Source organism: Atractosteus spatula, chromosome 7, assembly GCF_055471065.1.
Source record: "Atractosteus spatula isolate fAtrSpa1 chromosome 7, fAtrSpa1.hap1, whole genome shotgun sequence".
NCBI classification, from domain to species: domain Eukaryota; kingdom Metazoa; phylum Chordata; class Actinopteri; order Semionotiformes; family Lepisosteidae; genus Atractosteus; species Atractosteus spatula.
Window position 1 is genome coordinate 54,725,648 of NC_142712.1, and position 21,269 is coordinate 54,746,916.

At 46.6% G+C, this 21,269-nt stretch overlaps 1 protein-coding gene across 1 annotated transcript; it reads left to right on the forward strand.

The window, feature by feature from the left end:
• Positions 1-1,559: 1,559 nt before the first annotated feature.
• idh2 (isocitrate dehydrogenase (NADP(+)) 2) lies at positions 1,560-21,151 on the forward strand. The gene is made up of 11 exons (XM_088920404.1): positions 1,560-1,836; positions 11,696-11,787; positions 13,559-13,724; positions 14,333-14,493; positions 14,792-14,935; positions 16,848-16,984; positions 17,669-17,820; positions 18,197-18,309; positions 18,788-18,885; positions 19,912-20,004; positions 20,736-21,151. Exons 1-11 carry the CDS (start codon positions 1,725-1,727, stop codon positions 20,818-20,820), a joined length of 1,353 nt encoding a protein of 450 aa, XP_088776530.1. The 5' UTR covers positions 1,560-1,724; the 3' UTR covers positions 20,821-21,151.
• The last annotated feature ends 118 nt before the right edge of the window (positions 21,152-21,269 follow it).

Consider the following 21,269-nt stretch of genomic DNA (forward strand, 5'->3'; position numbering starts at 1 on the left):
ACTCAGAACTGGCAGCCCACCAAAGCTCAGCAGGTGTGAGCCTCGATAGTACCTGGATGGGAGACGACCTGGGAAAAACTAAGGTTGCTGCTGGAAGAGGTGTTAGTGGGGCCAGCAGGGGGCGCTCACCCTGCGGTCCATGTGGGTCCTAATGCCCCAGTATAGTGACGGGGACACTATACTGTAAAATGGCGCTGTCCTTTGGATGAGATGTGAAACCGAGTTCCTGACTCTCTGCGGTCATTAAAAATCCCAGGGTGTTTCTTGAAAAGAGTAGGGGTGTAACCCTGGCATCCTGATCAGATTTCCCATTGGCCCTTACTAATCAGGGCCTCCTAATTATCCCCATCTCTGAACTGGCTTCATCACTCTGCTCTCCTCCCCACTGATAGCTGGTGTGTGGTGAGTGTTCTGGCGCACTATGGCTGCCGGCGCATCATCCAGGTGGGGCTGCACACTGGTGGTGGTGGAGGGGATCCTCATTACCTGTAAAGCACTTTGAGTGGAGTGTCCAGAAAAGTGCTATATAAGTGTAAGCAGTTATTATTTTTGATTTTGGTCATCAAATTAAAATGCACTTTGACGCAGGGCTCCACCTTGTCATGACACAGAAAACTGGAGTCACCGGGCTACACAGGCACTGCAGCACTCTGAGAACTTGTTTCAACAAATACACCCTAATCTGTTAATGAATGCACTAAGGCTGTAGATGATACAAATAAGGTACAGATAGAGGGGTTCAAAGTAAACACTGCTGATTATTTCAATAAAGTAACCTATGCTGTCAAACACCAGCATATGTTGGTAATAAACCCACTACTGTGACTGAAGTCAATCTCTGTTCCTCAGTTGCACCAGAAAGACCCAAAACAGCACTGTTAGCATAGAAGTGCTAATTGCCAGTACATTTTCACCCTGAAAGTGGGTCAGCTCACAATAGGTTCACATGCAAGTCAACAAACCTATTTTAAAGCATCGTCACACCACTGAGAAAACCCTGCTTTTTGAAGGGGGTGAGGACTAATTCACTTGCGAATGTGGCATTGTGTGAATTGGAGAGGAAGGGGTAGAGGACTGTGTCTGCTCCTTGCTTATTCTCCTACAGTTCTAATCCCTTGTGTTTCTTTGTGGAAATTTAATCAATTTTACTGGATTTAGTCCGTATTACTGTTTTCGCTTGTTTTAACTTATTTTTTACGTTTCCTATAATGCGTTTTGATAAGATGCTTTTTAAGGCGCTACCTACAAGAAAGTATTATTACTTAATAATGTAATAATAACTGTGGGAGCACAGTGAAATCATAGTAAACCGGAGAGTCATATGGAGTGAAACTGAGAGCGCGTATGAGCTCCCAAAACGCTCGGTGCCAAAACAATCAGACAGGAATATTGCGTAAACTGACAAAAAGGTAACACAAACGTAAAAGGACAGTTTCCCAGCCCCGTGGAGCGTAGAAAATTAGCTTTTCTCTGTGCTTTCCTGGTCGACACGGCCGGCAGCACCACGGACAGGTTGCAGTACCGCAACCCACCGCACGGCGGCATCGCTGCCCACCGCCAGGGCCCCCCCGTCCTCATGACAGCCGCTGACGTGGGGCTGTACGTGTGGGATCGCAGGCTTGGGGAGGCGCTCTGCCCCGGTATATTGTACTGCGCTCCTTTCCCACCCGGCCTTTTCTTCGTCCGGAGTGCAACCCGCCAACAGCAGCAGCAGCAGCCGAAACATGGCAGGATACCTGAAGGTGCTCAGCTCCCTCTCCAGGTCCGCCGCCGCGGTGTCCAGGAGCCCCGCCGCGCTGGCCCCCGCCGCCTGCCAGCACCTCCAGCAGCGCAACTGTGAGTCTGACCGGCGGGACCCGCTCCGTCCTCGGGCAGCGGCGAGCAGCGGCGCCCGGCTATTTATAGCAAAGATGCGTTAGCCCTACACCGTATCCGGGACATATAGCCGACTGCAGACGTGTGCAATTTAAGATTGATACATGTCTTAACTTAGCGGGTTTGTTATTTTGTTCCCCCCCCACTACACACACAGTGGTTTATTTTATTAAAACAGAGCCCAGTGTTCCGCCGTTTAACTGCAAATCACGTTGATCGGTACCAATCCTGTTAATTAATAGAAGAGACCGAATAGGGTTTCGGGAACTGTAAGCCTTTTTTTTTTCTGGACAGGGATCTGTCCGTTCATTGATTTAGGCAAGCAAGCAAGGCAGCTGACCTAAAACACAAACAAACAAACCCGGCGAGAAGGAGACTGGGTTCTGTTATTTTCTTCCAGATCAGCACATCCTTTGTTGTCCCGTTCGTTGACTTTCGCGGTTCGTCTTTGATTTGAAAGGACCCGGGTTGAAAATGAAACTAAACGCCGCCGAGGCATTATTCTTCAACAGTTGTTGTTGTTAAAGAACAGAACAAAGCAAACAACAAAAAAAACAAGTTATTGAGCCGAGCAAGAAAAACAGCAGGGCAGAGCGGTCAAGGGCAAAAACAGAAACGCTCCCCCGGCGCGCAGCCGGCGACCATCTTGCCGAAAAGCCGGCGAACGGCGCGGCGCTGAATGAGCTCCGGTATGAATGAGAGGAGGACATTGCCTGAGGGCAGCCTGCTGTTAATTACAGACGCTGCAAAAGCGGATCGAGGCGACGTGACCTTTGTTACGGACGCCAGACTTTAGTTTTCGACCGTGGACAAGTTGTGTAGGCGTTTACCTTTTAACCGGTCGTTTAGTCAGACCCTCACGCTGGAGGTGGTGGGGGGGGCTCACATTTCAGCTCTGACGTGGGCAGAGGACGACTAAGGCAGCTCAGCTGATGCCGGCCCCGTCCTAATACTTAATTTTTGCAACTTTGCCTCTGCTAGCCCAGTTTCAGCCTTCTCATCTCTAATCAAGTGTTGGGTGGTTGCAGGTGAATTAAAAAAAAAAAGTTCTCGGGCTTGTGCATCGTGTGCAGCGTTTAAAATCTTGCATTAAAAAACCCCATATAGTGCACCTAGATGTTCGTATCGTTTTGCGGTAGTTGAGTAATTTAAGAAATGTCGAGGGTTTTGCGCTGCTTTCCCCCCCGAAGTCTTACCCCGTAGCAGGTATTTCACCTGGCCTCGGGTCGTGTTTGACAACCGAGGAGTATCTTCAGCCACCTTGAAATCTGACAGAAATGTAAACAAGCAGCGTGTGGGTTTCAGCTTCCGTTATTTCCGCCTATATACTGTTAAGGTCAGATGCTTCATAAGAAGGACTAGGTCTTCAAGGAGTTTGCATGAACGCACTGACGCCGTCTTTGCCTTGTTGCAACTCTTAGCACTTCTACATTTTATTTAATATCGCTAGCAGTGTAGAACAACAAGAGTATATAAACGCAAACTTTTTCGGTCTGACATCCGCTGGTGCTTTTTTTGTTGTTGCTGTTGAGTACGTCTCGGCTTGCTGTGCCAAGTCATGTGCGACTCATATAGAAACGTTTTCATCAGCTGAGCGTCGCCAGCGAGGCCCGAGAAGCCGTACTGCACAGATATGAGTGCTGTTGTTTGGGGGTTTTAACGCAGGCTTAGGTAGTGTTCAAATTTGTGGGTTTTTTTTCCACTGTATGAAAAATCCAAAACCGTAAAATCTATTTTAAACCCCACCAACCTGTTTGAGTAAGGAGGAATCCCAGACGATGAAAATGAAACTAACCAATGTCTAATCAATGGGGAAATTTCTTACTGTCTCTTGTGAGGCACTCTTATTGATTTAAAGTTTTTTTTAAACCTTTAGGCAGAGAAAGAGAAGTGTGGTATCTGCTTTTGTTCCTTTGCCTGTCTGATTATACAAAATCCCCCATGTTTCCTCCTTCAAGGTCAAACAGTTTTCTTGGCGGGGAGACACTTGTCCCAGATTTAAAGGCATGTGCATTTGTGTTGTGGAAATCGTATCTGGCCTCAGACATGTGATGTAGCGACAGGCCAGCTCGAACAGTATTCCTGCGTGTGCTTTCTGGATCGCTGTGTGAGTAAGGAGGTCAGATGAAGGACTTGCTAGAGAAGAAGGGTCTTTTTTTTTTCCCCTCTCGGCCACTGTTACGTAATTTCTCTGTCTGAAGCTCATTCGTCGTGCTTTCTGTCTGAAAGCAAGGGGAAGGCCGTGCTGGCTTGGATTAAAGGGCACTGTGAGAGGTGGCGTGGGCCTGCAGAAGGGTGTCGTGTTGTGCCCTGGGTCCTGGGTGAAGGCTTCCTTCAGCACTGTGCTTTGTGAGGATTAAAAGCTTGGAGTGGCTTAGACAGGCCTTAACTCAGTGAGGCGTGAGGGTCTGGTCATGCTGGCTGCCATTTTTAGAGAAGGGGTGGAAAGGATCACTAGGGCAAAGCCGAAGGGCACGAGGAGAAGGGAGAGGGTGGAAGATGCTTGGCTGACTGAGGCCAGGAGCAGCAGGTTGAAGGAAAGTGGTTTCAGCTCAGGGCAGTGGAGAACAGGCCCGTTCCGCAGAACTCGCACAGCTAAGAAAAAAAACATGAAAGTGTAGTAATTTATGGACAGTTCCTTCACCCCCATCTGCTTTTCATAGCCTTAGAACAAGAAATATCTTAATTTCCAGTCCACAGTTTACTCTAGAACAGTGTAATCTTATCAAGGCCCTAATGAGCTGTTTCTCTCTGCATTGCACAAGAGACACTAATATTTCATGTCTGCCTTTTCTTGAAAGGCTTTCTTGCATAAGAATGGCCTGTAGGTGTGACTGTGTTTACCTTTGATTTGAATTCTTGTCCAGCTCTCAGAAGAGATTTTGACCACTGTCAGAGAAAGAAAAGGCAGTTCTAAGTGCTGTTTACAGATTTTTTTGCACAGAGATATGGCTTTAGTCCTATGAAACAGTCTGCAGAGGTCAAGTGAAATGTCCAGTGTGCCAGTTTACAAACTGACACCGTTTCACCGAAGAACACGGTTTCTGTCTTCTTACAGTCACAAGGGAGAAGCTGTTACTGCTGACAATTTTGTATGGCCCCTTTAACTTCGAATACAACTCAGGCCCTGAAAATGTTGAGATCTGTGCCTGTTGTAGTAGTTTAATGTCTTAAGATATGTGCAAGTTTCCCCTGCAGCATTTGAATATACAGTAGTGCTGGCCAACTTTAGAGTGAATCACCAGATGCTTTCAGGATTTTTACAGGGTTAAAATGGTGAGTGAAATTCTTGCAATTGTGTTTTCTGTATCACAGAGTTCCAACATTACGTTGTGCCCACTTAGTATTTAAATTTACCTTCAGATTGGATGATGGCTGCTTGGTTTAAAATGATTGTACACAACTGTAACAGAGCTGCTCGTCTGCTACTTCTCAATGAATCATGTCGCCATGTAGTAGTGGTCATTATGTTGTAAGTACTAGGCCTCGATGTTTGTGTTAAAGAGAAAATTTAAAGTTATCCCTGCCGGTTATCGTTGTAGTTTAAAAGTACAATTGCTGAATTCTTTTTTGCTTCAAAGATGGTACGTGTTATTTTCCCGAAACATCAGTAAACGAAGCGTTGGCTTTGTGAAATTTAATGATTGGCCATATGTTAGGTTTTGCATTCATGAATGTTGGAAGAACTTCACTGGAACCTCAACCTGGTTATATATTAGTTGGCAGATTTAGCACAGAGACGTGTCCGGTTAATGTCGGCCTTAATTAAATCTGCCCATTTCGCACTTCAGCTGCTTTTCTGAAACACCTGTTGCTGTTGGGGTTTGTTCATGCTTGTGCGAAAGCTCTCTGTGTATTTCATCGTCTTGTTTTGCCTGTATGAGGAAGGGAACAGAGCATTCTGAGTCGAAGATGTTCCAAAACGCTGTCAGGCTGGATGTTGTAAGACTGACTGTAACACCAGCAAGTTCCCCAGCTGCTGTCCTTTAACAGTTGACCTTGAAAGGAAAACTGCTCCTTTAGCTCGTATTGCCCTTGACAGCTTCAGAGGAATCAGCTGTCCCATGACCACGATTACACTGTAGCACAAGCCCATTGTACTGTATCTTATTGTTAAGCGTAATTCTTTTGTGTTTTGTGTTCTTGCTTGCCTTTTTTTTCCTCAAATTAATAGTAAGTTTACTACAGGCTGCCACTGAGAATCCTAACTTGAGAAAGTGAAGAATATGTTCAGCACATACCTTTCCCAGTAGTGATTGTAGCTCTTTGTGACCAAAACACTAATTATTGAATGACTGTATTGAAAGGATTAGTGTTTGTCAGTTTATTCCATTGTGGTCGCTTAGGACAAATTTCTCTTGGTTGCTGTTGAATTGTACCTTAATAAAAGGGCACTTTAAATCATTCTGTTTTCTAAACTCCTTAAAAATGTAATGTTTTTTATATATCACAGCACAATACCTTAAAATGCTGCCTACCTGTTAAGCCTGTAGCCACAGGGAACAAGTTCTCAGAGTGCTGCAGTGCCAGTGTAGCCCGGTGACTCCAGTTTACTGTGTCATGCCAAGGTGGAGCCCTGCGTCAAAGTGCATTTTGATTTGATGACCAAAATTAATAATAATAATTGCTTACACTTATATAGCGCTTTTCTGGACACTCCACTCAAAGTACTTTACAGGTAATGAGGATCCCCTCCACCACCACAAATGTGCAGCCCCACCTGGCTGATGCGCCAGCAGCCATAGTGCGCCAGAACACTCCCCACACATCAGCTATCAGTGGGGAGGAGAGCAGAGTGATGAAGCCAGTTCATAGATGAATATGAATCTAGGTTTTACGTCTCATCCAGAGGATGAGATTCAACTGAGATTCAATTCATCCTAGATTCAACCTAGAATATGAATCTAGGTTTTACATCTCATCCAGAGGATGAGATTCAACTGAGATTCAATTCATCCTAGATTCAACCTAGAATATGAATCTAGGTTTTACGTCTCATCCAGAGGCCTTTTTACAGTATAGTGTCCCCGTCACTATACTGAGGCATTAGAACCCAAATAGACCGCAGGCTGAGCGCCCCCTGCTGGCCCCACTAACACCTCTTCCAGCAGCAACCTTAGTTTTTCCCAGGAGGTCTCCCGTCCAGGTACTGACCAGGCTCACACCTGCTGAGCTTCAGTGGGCTGCCAGTTGTGAGTTGCAGGGTGATATAGCTGCTGACATTGGAAAGATTACACCAGCACAGCTTCCCGGAAAACCAGCCTAGTGGCAACCAGGTTTGTTCCTTATACGTTTGATTTTTGGAATGGGTAAATAATGGATTTTTGTAAATCCCTTACTGGATTTTAACTTGTCATTCTGTTAACTTTCTCAGAAAGACAAGACAAGGATAAATCTGAGGCACCTATTGTAAGAGTGAATTGTTAGTCTTGAGGGTCATTTCATTTTGTTAATCTTTCGCCTCATCTTTGATTTTAATTGCTGTGGCTCGGCTGGTCTCTCCAGTGTTTGCCTTTATTTCTAGTGCTTCTCTTCTAACAGGCCCATGTTAATGTGGTGTTTCTGTGTGTAAATGTTCAGTGACAGATTGCTCACTGCTTTAACAATGCTGTTGTGAGCAGCTGTAATGAGTCCCGGATTATGCATCGTCAAACATTGAAAAATGAAGTTAATTGCCTTAATTTAGTTTATAAAACATGAGGTGAGCCTCTTTGGGTAGTAGGTTTATGTGAATGCAGAAAGAGCCTCCCACTTAAGGTAATTATTCCTGAACTACATGTGCTGTGGGGAGGAGGCTGTAAAGTTGGCAGACCAACACGTTATTCCAGCGGCAGGGCGCGTTTGAACAGGAGTGACTCAAGGAGAGTTCATGCAAATCTTCTGTGTCTGCAGTGCTGTCTGATCATTGCTAGCAGCCGCACACAGCACAGTCCTACTGGCGCTTGTCTGCTTCTTACTCTGCAGTGGGTTTAACTGGGATGGCACTGCCCTTTGTGGGCAGGGAGCAAGCCTGGGCTGACAAATTTGAGTGTGTACAGTGTATACGTGCACGGTAAGTGCTTCACACTTCCTGATTCAGGTGCCGATCTTTAAAAAAATAGTCCTGCAGACTGTTTCAGATTGAGTGTGCACTTAAAATAGCCCAGGCAGACACATACATTTGTGTGCACATGTGCACAGTTATATACTGTGTATACAATGTTTCACAGCCTTACTTATTGATGTTTCCTGTGTGGCAGCCTAATGTTATTTAAAGTTTAGTATTTGAGATTGATAAAACATGTTTGTATTGTGTATACCGCATGATATTGAATTATTTTCAATATTGTGAAATTGGCCTATTTTTGTCATAGGAGAAATATATTAAATACTATATCTTTGTATTTTAGACAAGAATGTCAATTATATACTGTTTATTTTTAAGATACTATTCAGTGTTTGCTAAACACATGTAACTATGTTGTGATATAGGTATATATGTGTATGTGTATCGCTATTGTCATTGTTATATACGTAGATTTTGGGTACATATGAGTATATTGTCTAATAAAATTAGTAAATATGTAATACCTTTAAAAGTGTACATAATTGTGTATATTTTCTACTTTGTTTAAAATGTTTTGGGAATGCCTTCCCAGGATGCCCTTGGCCGTGACCGTGATAGTGGGAGCCTTCCCAGGGTGCCCTTGGCCGTGACCGTGATAGTGGGAGCCTTCCCAGGTTGCCCTTGGCCGTGACCGTGATAGTGGGAGCCTTCCCAGGGTGCCCTTGGCCGTGACTGTGATAGTGGGAGCCTTCCCAGGGTGCCTGGCTCCCTGATAGTAGCACCAGGCTCCAGGGTCCTGAGTTCACTTCCAGACTTGGCTGCCTGATGTTTGCATTAGCTTGCTCTGCCTGTGCTTATTCTGGATGTGTTCCAGTTACCCAGAATGTGTTGGTGGGCTTGGTTGTCCATTCTAAAGGATCTCTTCCACCCCCTGGCAACACAAGAGGTGCAGCGGTGGCCTGCCCTCGGTCCCACCTGGAGCCCTCTGCTTTCAGGGCTTGTGTTCTGGCTTGCCACAGGTTTCTGCTGATGAATGTATAGATGGATGAATACTTTTCAAGTTGAGACTGTCCTGCTGGACGTACTTGGGGCTGAGCTTAGGCAGGACGCTCCCCATGACACTGTGTGGCGGAGGTTCGCTCTCGCTGATCAGGGCTAGGCCTGAAAACTATTGCACAAGAGGCTTATGCAGGGTTGAGTCATATTGTTTCTATTTTTTATATAGATGCACTCCAAACGTACGGGCTCATCGCCTCTTGCCTCTCACAGGCCCACCCCGAGAGGGGTCTTGGTTTACGTGCAGCCGGCTCAGCTGAGAGAGTGTTAAACGGAACATGTCCCAGAGCAGTCTGTGCACCATGTTGTCACCCTCGGAGGCCGTCAGCAGCGGTCAGGCTGTGGAGGAGAGTTCAGGAGCTTTGATTGCAGTTGTTCTTAGTAATTAAGAAATCATCTGGCAGATAATTTTCAGAACTTATGACCTTTTTCTTTCCCACTGTGGGTTATCTATAATAGACATTTTAAACAGGCTGATTTCACTTTCAAATGAGTCTGGGCAGGTTGTTTTGTGTGATTAGCCGTATGGGTGAAGATTGAAGAGGTTGTAAAATCAGATTGCATCACAGGGCAGGAAAAGCAGAAAAGTCCCTTTACATATTTTTTTTTAGAGGAAGGACAGTGCAGAGGACTTTGAGTATACAATTGAAACTTTTCTCCTTCCTTTAAGGTTTCCCACTTAGAGCTCAGGCTGATTTTGTGTGAAGAACAAATGGATCTTTAATCGACCTCTTTGTTGTTTTGTCAGCCGCTTAACCTTAAGGCATGGTCCTCCGGGAGGTTTGCGTTGTGAAATGGCTCGTTGTGTCAGTGTGTTTCGGATCTTCAAAAGTTCTTTCCGTTTTCTGCAGCAGCTGACATACAGAGTTTCATTTAGCCTCCTAAGCAAGCAGGTGTCCAAGTCCCTGGACTCTCTTCCTCCCCTCCCCCTCCTTCCCTTCCCTGCCGAGAGAGGGAAAGAGGACGGCCTGAGAGTCCGAGGAAGAGAGAGGGAGTTTTATTGGAGGGCTGCCATGTGAGCTGACTGCTCTCAGAATGCAAATCCACTCTCTGTGTCACGAGGCTCCACTCTGGGCAGAAGTGGATATTTCACAGACTCTACTGAAGTCTGGTAAAGATAATGAACTTCCCTAATCAAGAAGTCACGTCTGCTGAGCAAGAAATGATCGCTGGAGTTACAATTGACCAGGACACAGCAGAACCTTTCAGTGCACGGAGGATGTTGTCAGTGTCCCGTTCTGTTGTTACCTGATACTTGTCAGTAAACAGGTTGGTAGAATTGGAACAGGTTTAGAAGAAAGGCAACTTTAGTGTTTAGTGTGGAGTCTGTCAACAGTTGACTTGGGTGAGGGGGGAACAAGGCAGAAACAAACTTTGTTTCAATGACGGAAAAGGAAACCAGATACTCGAAGACGAGCGCTGAGTGTGATGTCGTAGCTGAAGCTACGTAGCGGAAGCTGAGGTTGTTGTGAGTGCTTTACAGGCAGAGGTGGTGACTGCACAAGTGTGCACAGATTCGGCCCTGCACAAGAGTGCATCATCCCTCTGACCCCTGCAGCCTTCACAGTTCCTTGGGCTGCTGCAGTACGTGAATGAGGGGGCCTGACTTTAAGGAGCCTTGCAAATAACACAGAGTGCACCTTTTCAGCCAGACCCAGCCTCCTCTCCCCCATGTGCACACGTTCATACATGAATAACATAGAGTCTGCCGTATCTGTAACCAGATACAGAGTAGAGACATCACTGTGTTGCGGTTTACAGTTAGAGATGGGGATGATAGGTGAGGCCTCCTATCCCACCCTCTCACTATCTGCTCATTCAGCTTGTCTGCTGTTCCAGGACAGACCACATGCAGTCCTCACTGCAACTTGATCTGGTTCCTCCATTCAGTGTCGTGGAGCTGTACATTCCTGTGCATTTTTTGAAACGAAAAAAAGATTTTCTTTTTTTATCCCGTATAACTGCTGTGAAGCCCAGCATAAGCATCAAGAGCTGTGCCTCTCCTTCTTCACTTCGCTGTAACAGCAGTTTTGTTTTAGACAGTGAAACACAAATTAAAATCAGCTGACTTGGCTCAGCATTGTTGAAAGTTAATTACATATGCGTGCTGTGAAGTTGATTTCTTAAGTCCCTTTTAAATGCCTCTGTCTTTCCTGGAAACATGGTGCCCGACCTAAATTTCCTTTTCGACTTTCAATAGAAATCAAGCGAAAGAGCCGTCTTAATTCACTGCCTTTAGTTCAGACAATGCTTTTGCATTAGATGAATGACCCACTTTTAAAGTTGGTCATACAATGAAAATGTTTGTTTTTCAACCACCTATATATATATAGTGCTTTTCTGGACACTCCTTTCAAAGGGCTTTACAGGTAATGGGGATCCCCTCCCCACCTGCGTGATGCAACAGCAGCCAGTACCCTTTCACACATCGGCGATCAGTGGGGAGGAGAACACAGTGATGAGGCCAATTCACTGATGGGATAACACTCGATATCACTGCCCATCGTGTTTCATGTTTTCTCATCCTGACCACTGCACGTAGTTCATTTGAGGAGAGAGAGCTTTTCAGTTTACTGCCTGCCAGGTGTCCTGCTGGGGGCATTCCGAGGGCAAAGGGAGCCACAGCCTTAGTGTGTTCTGACCCATTCTGAGCTGGGCTCTGGGCAGCATTGGGGCAGCCTGGAGCTGACCACTTTGCGCTTGGTCTTTCTCACGCAGATGCCGACAAGCGTATCAAGGTGGCCCAGCCCGTGGTGGAGATGGACGGTGACGAAATGACCCGAATCATCTGGGAGTTCATCAAGGAGAAGGTATTGCTTCATTAGGAGATTGCTAGCTGACGTGATCTGTAACCTACGGGTGATCCCAGTCTGAAGTAATAGGTAGGTTGGGTACCCTGTAAGGCTAGCCAGACTCTCCAGGACAAGAGCTGGCAATATAAGGGAAACCCAACTAGAGCTACTGCGAACAGCCCCATCTCCTTTTATTCAAATTCTTAAGAGGTAGTTACTCTGCATTTAAAATCCGGCAAGTCTTGCCAAGCAGTTGATTATCCTCTGCCTTGCACTCCAGTTGTATAATCTATCTATTTTGTAGAATTACATTTGGACGGGAGAAACACAGGGGAATTGAGCCCTTAGAACTGATTGCCTTAAGCCCAGTAACTCGGAAAATAAAACCAATTTAACAAGATTGCAGTGCAGTCTCTTAAGCGCTTTTCTCTTTATATGCACGAGCTTTTCTAAACCATTGTGTGTGTGGTCTTGGACTCGAGCACAGTTTACCTAATTACATCTTCCTGGCTGACAGAAGCTGTCTGGCAAGTATGGACTGGTGACTGATGAGTATCTCTGCTGGGGATGCACAACACAAGCTATTCGAAACAAACTGACCTTTCGGGAGAGGCAAGAGTCTGACTTTATGATATAGGACAGGAAAGATTAATAGGTCAGTGTGCTTCTTGGTGCTAACCTGTGGAGAAGGAGATACCCAGCAGGAGTAACCCTTTCCTTTGAAGAAACTTTGTTTGGGTGTTTAGCAGGTTTAAGTATGGGATTCTAGTGGTATGTCGGTGCAGTGGTTAGCAATATTGCCCCACAGTGCTGGGCCCTTGGATCCTGAGTGTGCTAATGGCAGCTACAGTTCTCATGGTTGGGTCAGGTGTAATCTGCCCCCGGGTAACAAGTGAAGTGGTAACAAGCTAAATGAACATATAGCCAGAGGGGGGAGGTGTGCGGAAATGAATTCAGTTTCACAGGAGTGAATAAGATTAGCTCCATAGCCACCCCTATGTCCGGTAGAGCTGGAGACTGTTTCTTGGCAACCTTATCAACCACTGCAGGAGTCCTAGAGTCTAACTCTAAAACGAACTTCACTACACAATTACGTATGTCAGGTCTGAAGTATAATTACTGTTTGACATTGGTAAGCAGAAGCTTTTCCCCCCTCTCTGATTATTGTATTGCTTGATAAAATACATTTCTGTAAAGGCACTTCTAGAGTTACTGAATATCTTCTAGTGCCTGTGGGCTTTGTGGGTTAATTATCATTAAGGCTACTGTTCAGGTTGCCAAGAGACAGGTGCCAACTGAATGAAACGAAAGGAGAGTCACATCCGTAACTGTTCTTGTTCCCTAAATAGGCAAAGGGCACTACAAGCTAACATTTACAGTCATCTGGCATTTGTGTGCAGCTCTCCTGAAGTTTCCCAGTAGAAAACGCAATCAGAAGTGGGTACACTGCCTGTTGGTTGTAGCAGTGGGATAATGGAGGATCATGGGATCAAGTCCCAGGTGGGACACAGCTGCTGTGCTTCACCCACATGGCTCCAGGAAAATACCCAGCTGTATAAACTGGGTGTGAATATCAGTTGCTTTGGATAAAAGCGTCTGCCAAATAAATGTCAATGTCATATTTGTAGACACCCTGTCCCAGTCTCGCTTGCACTGGGTTGTTCCTGGAGAAGGCTGCGCATTAGTCCAGCGACTGCAGCTCGGTTCCTCTCTTGGCCATTTGCAGCGACGGTCCTCTGTGCTGCGGGTTAAACTCGCTGATCCTCTCCTTTTGCTTTCGTTTCAAAAGCTCATTCTGACCAATGTGGATGTGGAGCTGAAGTATTTCGACCTGGGTCTCCCGTACCGGGACCAGACCAACGACCAGGTCACCATCGACTCTGCGCTCGCCACCAAGAAGTACAGTGTCGCTGTGAAGTGTGCCACCATCACTCCCGATGAGGCCCGGGTAGAAGGTGGGCTCTGGTGGGATCCTGCGGGGGTGGGGGGGGGGGAGAGACAAAGGTGCCCCGATCAGACCAGCCCTGGTAGCAGTCAAGCAGGAGCTTCAAATGCGCGACTAGTCGGGTGGGGGTGGAGCAGGATGTCTCCACTTCTCTTGCTGCTCTTTTTGATTGGTTTGTAAGTCCCCCAGATGTGTTTCTTTGAGCTGCTGATCCCTTCATCAAGACCCTTTATTGAAAGTGATTGGAGACCAGCATGTGTGTGGTAAGAATCCAGAGCCACGTGAAAACTAGGCCTGGTTTCTCCCCTTTCTCCTTCCTTAACAACTGAATTGAGCTTCAGAATTAAAGTGTTCCAAGCATCTTCTTAGGCTATACCACACACTCTTTATTAATCTCTTCTCTTGGCTTTTTACATTAAATGTCAGATCTACTTGTAACCACATGTAACCATTTGTTCACATGTAACCACAGTCCAATGCATGTAGCCCACTCACCTGTAGACAGCTGCTGTTACTGTGCTGTGAAGACTCTTAACAGTCAGATGTCCGTGATGAGCCCGAGGGGTCTCCCTCATCTGCAGGCTTTCCTGACGGTGTTGGCTGTTCATTCCTCTCCAGAGTTCAATCTGAAGAAGATGTGGAAGAGCCCCAATGGGACAATCAGGAACATTTTGGGCGGGACAGTCTTCCGTGAGCCAATCATCTGCAAGAACATTCCCCGTCTCGTTCCTGGTTGGACACAGGCCATCACGATCGGCAGACACGCCCACGGTGACCAGGTAGGCTCTGCAGTGCCTGATCCCAGCAGGCAAAGGAAACAACAGAGAAAAGGCCTGTTCTTCTGATAAACACGCTTTACACAAGAGCTCGACCTTTCAGCTGAAGAAAGAAGTGTGAGACCCTGCTGAAGTCCTAACGTAGTTTTCCCAAAAGGATAAAGTGTATCTCCCATTGCACATGTAAAACCAAGGCAGACTGCATCAGTTAAGTTAGTACTTTTGGTACCCTAGACTTTTAAAACAAGTAAAGCTATATGTTTTCTGTGCTGAGCTGGGTCTGTTCCGTGTCTCTGCCCAGTACAAAGCGACAGACTTCGTGGTGGACAAACCTGGGAAGTTCAAGATGGTGTTCACCCCTACGGATGGGAGCACAGCCAAAGAGTGGGAGGTGTTCGACTTCCCTGGCGGGGGCTGTGGGATGGGCATGTACAACACGGATGAGGTGAGCTCATGTCCTCTGCTCAGCCAGGGCTGCCCAGGAGCTGGCAGAACACCGAGGAGGGGGTTTGGCATCGACGCCAGAGTGGAATTATTAGTTTGTTTAGATGCTTCTGATTTCTGGCATTGCAAAACAGCCAGAGCCAATCCATATTCACATTCCCGTTACCCTGAAAGGTCTTCCTTATAAGACCAATATGTCTACACACGGACCACACCATGCTGTCTCTTACATAAGTAATAAGAAGCAATATTTTTTGGTGGAATCTTCCTTTCTTAAAGCTTTCATAGCTTTAGCAAAAAAACATAGATGAAGTGGCTACAGTTTTTTTTTTTTAAGGTCGCCAATAAATCGATTTGTGAGTATTTGAAGTAATCTGAACTGATCGCTTAAGCTGGGGGTTGGTTTGATTAAGCCATTCTGATAACATGTGGAACAAATCCTGATCTGACCTTTGATATCAAGATATCATGGAGCACAGCTCCCTTGCTTAAACAAATTGCTTGCTTAATTGATCAATAACCTACAGATATTCCTGATACTGTCACTGATACAGTGACCTGTAACACTAACGGGACTGGGACTGTGCAGGACCTGGGTTGGAGATCCCTGATCTGTACCGGCACTCACTGAAACATTGGCACAGTGCTGTGTGCCACCTGAGGGGCTGTGTGGTATGGTGGTCAGGACTCTGGACTGGAGCGAGTTACTTTGCTCTGTGGCTCCAGGCAAGCATTTCTCAGCTGGTGTGCTGCCTAATTAAAAATCACATTTGCACTGGTTTTGTGGAGTTACTGAGATGTCGCACTGCACATTTGGTGTGCGCCCTGGAGACGGGGGGCTGCGCTCAGACTGGTCACATGGGAATCGTGTGTGGCGTGAGTTAGGGTCTGAAGGCCATAGAACACAAAAACAGAATGTCTGAGGGCCGTTGGGCCAGAGATCTGTGTTTCACCGTCCTCAGTCCCTGCCAGGATAAGGTTGACTGTACATTTTCAGGCCAGCTCACATTAAACACTTATGAACAATAATTTGCTCAGGCCAGTGATGTATTTGTTTGAAGGAGGAATCCTGCAAAATGCCTGTCTTTATGTAAGTATGCTGTGGGATGGGAAGGGTTGAGAGACACTGACCTAGGCCACCCATATATAAGTAAACCCTGCAGTGGAGTAGTGTAGCGTGCCAGCCTGCCAGGGGAAGAGCCACATGCTCTCAGTCTTCTTTACTGTCCAGAAAGTGAGATCAGCCCTGATGGCCTAATGGGCTTCTAGGCTTGAATGTGGACTTTACACAACGTGTCAGAATCTTAGTGCAGCCGGCCTCCGAAGCATAATGAGATTAAGGGCTTGTAACACACAATCCCTAGGTGTCTGTAGGAGCTCGTTCCCAGTCAGACGCAAGCGCCTCCTCATCTTGGCATCCGCTGGGGCGTAGTAATTGGCACAGATAATGACGGCAGACACCTTGAGACTTCAGCACAGGCGCCAGCTGAATTGAGGTCAATCACAGGGGTTGTGGGGCGGAGTGATCGGAGGTGGTTTTGCGAGATGATGACACTGTTGAACTTTGGACGAAAGGAAATGCACGTGTAAACACAGGGAAGAATCGAGCAGGTCCACTGGCGCGGGGGCGTTAACCCTTTCCCCTGCCATTTGCTCTGAGCTCCACTTTGAAAGGTTTTTTTTTCCTTTGAGACGAGCAGCAGGCCCGTTTTGAAGGAAGCACTGGTGGGACTGGGCACCTCGAGTGCGCCAGAGAGCTGCTCCGAGCGGCCGTTTCGGTTCAGTCTCCCCGCTGAGGTGGCGCCCTCCCGGGCAGCGCCTGCGACTCGACCCGTAAGGCAGCGCGGCGGGCAGGAGCCCCCTCCGCCCTGCGCTCACCTCGCGATCCGTCTGTGTCCCCTGTCGCCCTGCAGTCCATCACCGGGTTCGCCCACAGCTGCTTCCAGTACGCCATCCAGAAGAAGTGGCCCCTGTACATGAGCACCAAGAACACCATCCTGAAGGCATACGACGGCAGATTCAAGGACATCTTCCAGGACATCTTCGAGAAGTAAGAGTCCCCGCGGGCTGCCTCTCTGCTCTTCAGCACCTCGTCTGCCTTTGTGTACAGTAACCCTTCCTTATACGAGCTCAATTCGTTCTTCGGAAACTGCTCGTGAGGTGAAAAAGCCTGGAAATTAAATCCCCCAACTCAAAGATGTTCCCTCAGACACCCAAACCTCACCTTAATACAACACAGAACAGTACCTAAGTTTGAAAGCAGTAACATTCCTGGTTAATTATTGGTGTAACGTGCTTAAAGTCATTAGCTGATGCATAAACAACAGGCAGGAAAACAATAACACTCCTAACTATGGTACAGTAGTTACAGTTGTTAGCAAATGCTTGAAAATTAGGTACTATCCTGTACTATGTGCACTTAACACACACAAACATGAAAATGAGACGTTAATTCCTCGACTGTGAAGATGAGAGAAAAGAGGTATCTAAACAGTGCTTTAGAAGAGCCCAGCTATTAAGAGTGAAAATCTGCTAGGTAAATAAAAAAACAGATAAGAATGGCTATATCTTGTGTATACAAGTTTTTAATTAGCACACAGCATGTATTCGTTTCTTTCTTCCATGATCCATTCCAAGCATTTCGTGTTGGCTCAGTTGATACGGAGCACTGTTCCACTCCGGGCGCCGAGCCCGGGCTGCGCTCTCAGCTGCGCTGTGTGTCTCCACTCTGCAGGAACTACAAGCCGGAGTTTGACAAGCTGAAGATCTGGTACGAGCACCGGCTCATCGACGACATGGTGGCCCAGGTGCTGAAGTCCTCAGGCGGCTTTGTCTGGGCCTGCAAGAACTACGACGGGGACGTTCAGTCCGACATCCTGGCGCAGGGTGAGTGACGGGGGGGGTGGGGGGTCTGCGTAGTGGCTGCTCTTCGCCCGTGTCCTCCTGCTCCAAGCAAAAATGCAGGAAAAATGGGCTTGGACAGTCGGCTTAAGGAGGTCTGCGTTACACTGCGGAAAACCAGGGACTGAGATGGACGGGTTTTGCAGACGCCTGCGCTTGATCGTGCATGTCTTAGAACTGACGGAGAATGGCAGAAACCTGCCAGGGCACCTAAGTGCCGTGACTCAGTAACACCCCAAAACATCAGCGCAACAGAAACGGGCGCCATGTGCGGCATTAACAGCCTGAGTGTGACTGGAGATTCCTGGCGTTGGGCTCGGGAAGGAGGCTGTCTTTGCTGACCGCACACTCTCTCCCACAGGATTCGGCTCACTGGGGCTGATGACCTCGGTGCTTGTGTGTCCCGACGGCAAGACCATCGAGGCCGAGGCGGCCCACGGCACCGTCACCCGGCACTACCGCGAGCACCAGAAGGTGAGACTGACGCAGGCCTCTGTTGATGACTAAAGTTGCCTGATCGGGATCCAGGGTGCCACCCTTCTCGGAACGGTCTTCTATTGGGGAAAAAGAACTCCCTTTTGTCAGTTGTATTGTAAAATTCTGGTGAAACTGGGGGAAAAAAAAACACTAACCCTCTGAGCAGTAGTTGTGAGGCACTGCCCTCTAGTGAGGGAGTTGTGCAGTTGCAGTACAGCTCCAGCTGATTAAAAACGATCTGTAGCAATAAAAGCTGAATGAAAAATGCTTATAAAAACAGGCGAGATTTGACTCTTTTCCTTTCTACTGTTTCTACTGATTTAATGTTTCACCTGATAATGTGCAGTTGAGGATCTTTCCGTTGTTAAATAACACTAGACATGACGCAGTGCGAGAGGAGTAGCATGTTGCCCAGTGATGTGAACCAGACCACAGTCTCCTCTGAAGCTCATTCTTCCTTTCCTTTCCTCCCAAGGGCCGGCCAACCAGCACCAACCCCATTGCCAGCATCTTCGCCTGGACCAGGGGGCTGGAACACCGCGGCAAGCTCGATGGCAACCAGGACCTGATTAGGTAAGCGCCAGGGTCCGTGCCTGCGATCCAGAGAGGGCTCAGGGATAGGGGTAGTATCGGGTTGAAGCCTAACTTCTAGGACGAACGATTTACGCTACAACTAATACTACTAATGATCATTTTTTATATATTGCCTTTCTCGATACATTATCCTGAGGCGCTTTACAATTAAACAAACTGGTAGTCACTTGTGCCTGATAGCCACTGCGATGAAACGTCAAGGGACAACACATACTCTTGCCCAAGCAGTGCAGGAGCTTCTGTCTGCTACGTCTGCGTTCCAGAGCATGTGATGTCACTGTTAGGTTTGTTTAATAGAGTCAAGCTTCATCTATCAAAGTCAGCCTCTTGTGTCGATAACCGATGTTTCACTGCTTGGATGGCCAGTCAGAAGCTTCAGATGCCCATGAGAGAAATAAAGAACAGGTTAATTAGCATCTTTCTGAGAATAATTTTAGATCTCCAGCCTAGATACCAGTTAGTTTGGTGTGTCAGTTAGACAACATAAACCTCTCAAATTCATTTTATACAAATATCAAAGCAAAGAAAATATTTGTACATTTTTGGGAATGTGCTGTTATTGTCCTAGAATGTGAAATCCTTTCACAGTGAGCGGCACAATAAACTAAAATGCTGCAGTTCTTTATTAATCTGTGAGTTTACATCTGATTATTGAAGGTGAGTAACACCAAGCTTATTGCCATGCAGTTGACCATTTCTGGTGTAGTGCTTTTAATTTTATATTCGCAGCCAAACGTGTTGAATCAATTAAATGTTTCTTCGAAACGTGCAGTTTTATGCCTCTCACTTGCTATCAGGGAGCTGTATTGTCATAGACGTGGATGATTTCCGTTATCATGGGAGGGCATGCATTCTTGTTTGAGTGGTAGAACTGTGAACACTGGTTTCATTAGCACGACAAGAACTTGCACACGCCCTCTGTCTGTCCTGCGGACACAGCGTGGCTTCACGTGGGCTTGGAGGCGTGTTGTGCTAAGCCCTCTGTGTTTCTCGGCCCATGTGCAGGTTTTCCCAGACACTGGAGAGGGTGTGTGTCGAGACGGTGGAGAGCGGAGTCATGACCAAGGACCTCGCAGGATGTATCCACGGCCTTGCAAAGTGAGTTTCTCTAACCCACTGCTGTACAAAATGTCACCTTTCCAGTGCAGTCTGTTAAAGAAAGAATTCTTTCGTCTGCAGAATAAGAACTATTTCTCTCTGAGGTGGCTTGAAGTTGTGCAGAAGGTATAAGTGCACAATAATAAAAATGCTTCTTATTTTTATTTTAAAGGGGAACTGCAGTCCCAATTTCTCAGACTGGTTATTACATCTCGGTAACAAAATAAATTCAGTGATGTTATAGAAAAATGGTACAAATTCCAAAATTAAACACAAAATCATGAATTTTGTGTAAGTACTGCAAGTCGCCGTGTTGTCACAAACCCCTGGTCTCGCCATGGGAGTGAGTGAGAGTTCCCACGAATTGTGACGTGATGTGGCCCTTCCTGCTCACTAGTCACTGTAAAGACTGCTGTACGAGCGAATAAGTACAGGTTGTGCAGCAGACATTTCTCTGCAGGAATGTTCCAACATGATCTGCAATCAGAGGTAACGAGTAAGTTTCTAACCCCAAAATATAAAAATAGTGTTGCAGTTGCCATGTAGGGTTTAGGTTCCTCTCTACATCCGCTCCCTGGCTTCCGTCCTCAGTCGCCCTAGTCTGACGTTAGCGTCTATATCAAACCCTTGCCTGGCAGTTGTGCAGTGGCAGCGCGGACAGGTTGCCCTGTGGGTTAGGATATCTGCAGTGCTCCCTGGTGTTCTGACACAAGCTCATCTCTGTCCCCCAGCTGCAAGCTGAACGAGCACTACGTCAACACTACAGACTTCCTCGACGCCATCAAGAAAAACCTGGACAAGGCCCTGGGCAAGTGAGAAACAGCAAGGAGAGGACTACATGCTGGACAATGAAGTTATTTTTTTTACCTCATTTTTAACTTAAATATCAGAATATTGCCATACACATTTTGCCCGAAGGGAAAAGAGTAGTTTTCAATATAGAGGTGTCTACAAGCTGTACAGTAAGCGTACAGCTGCTCAGTATGCTGTTGTCAGTTTTCTTCGTTCCCCTCCTCCAAGGGCCTGTTTCTGTAATGTGAAGTACACTTCAGATACTGTAATTAACTTATATAATGTGGAACGATTGAACTTGACATAGGGCCATCTTAAGCAATAGACATCACTAATAAAACCTCCTTGTTGTAAATTTGTGGTTTTGAATTGTATTGTTCAGTGTCTTAATATTTTTGGTACTCTGTAGCACCATATAAATTAACCCAAGCACTAGCTTTGCAGAAATATGTCAGCTGATTTTTAAAGACATA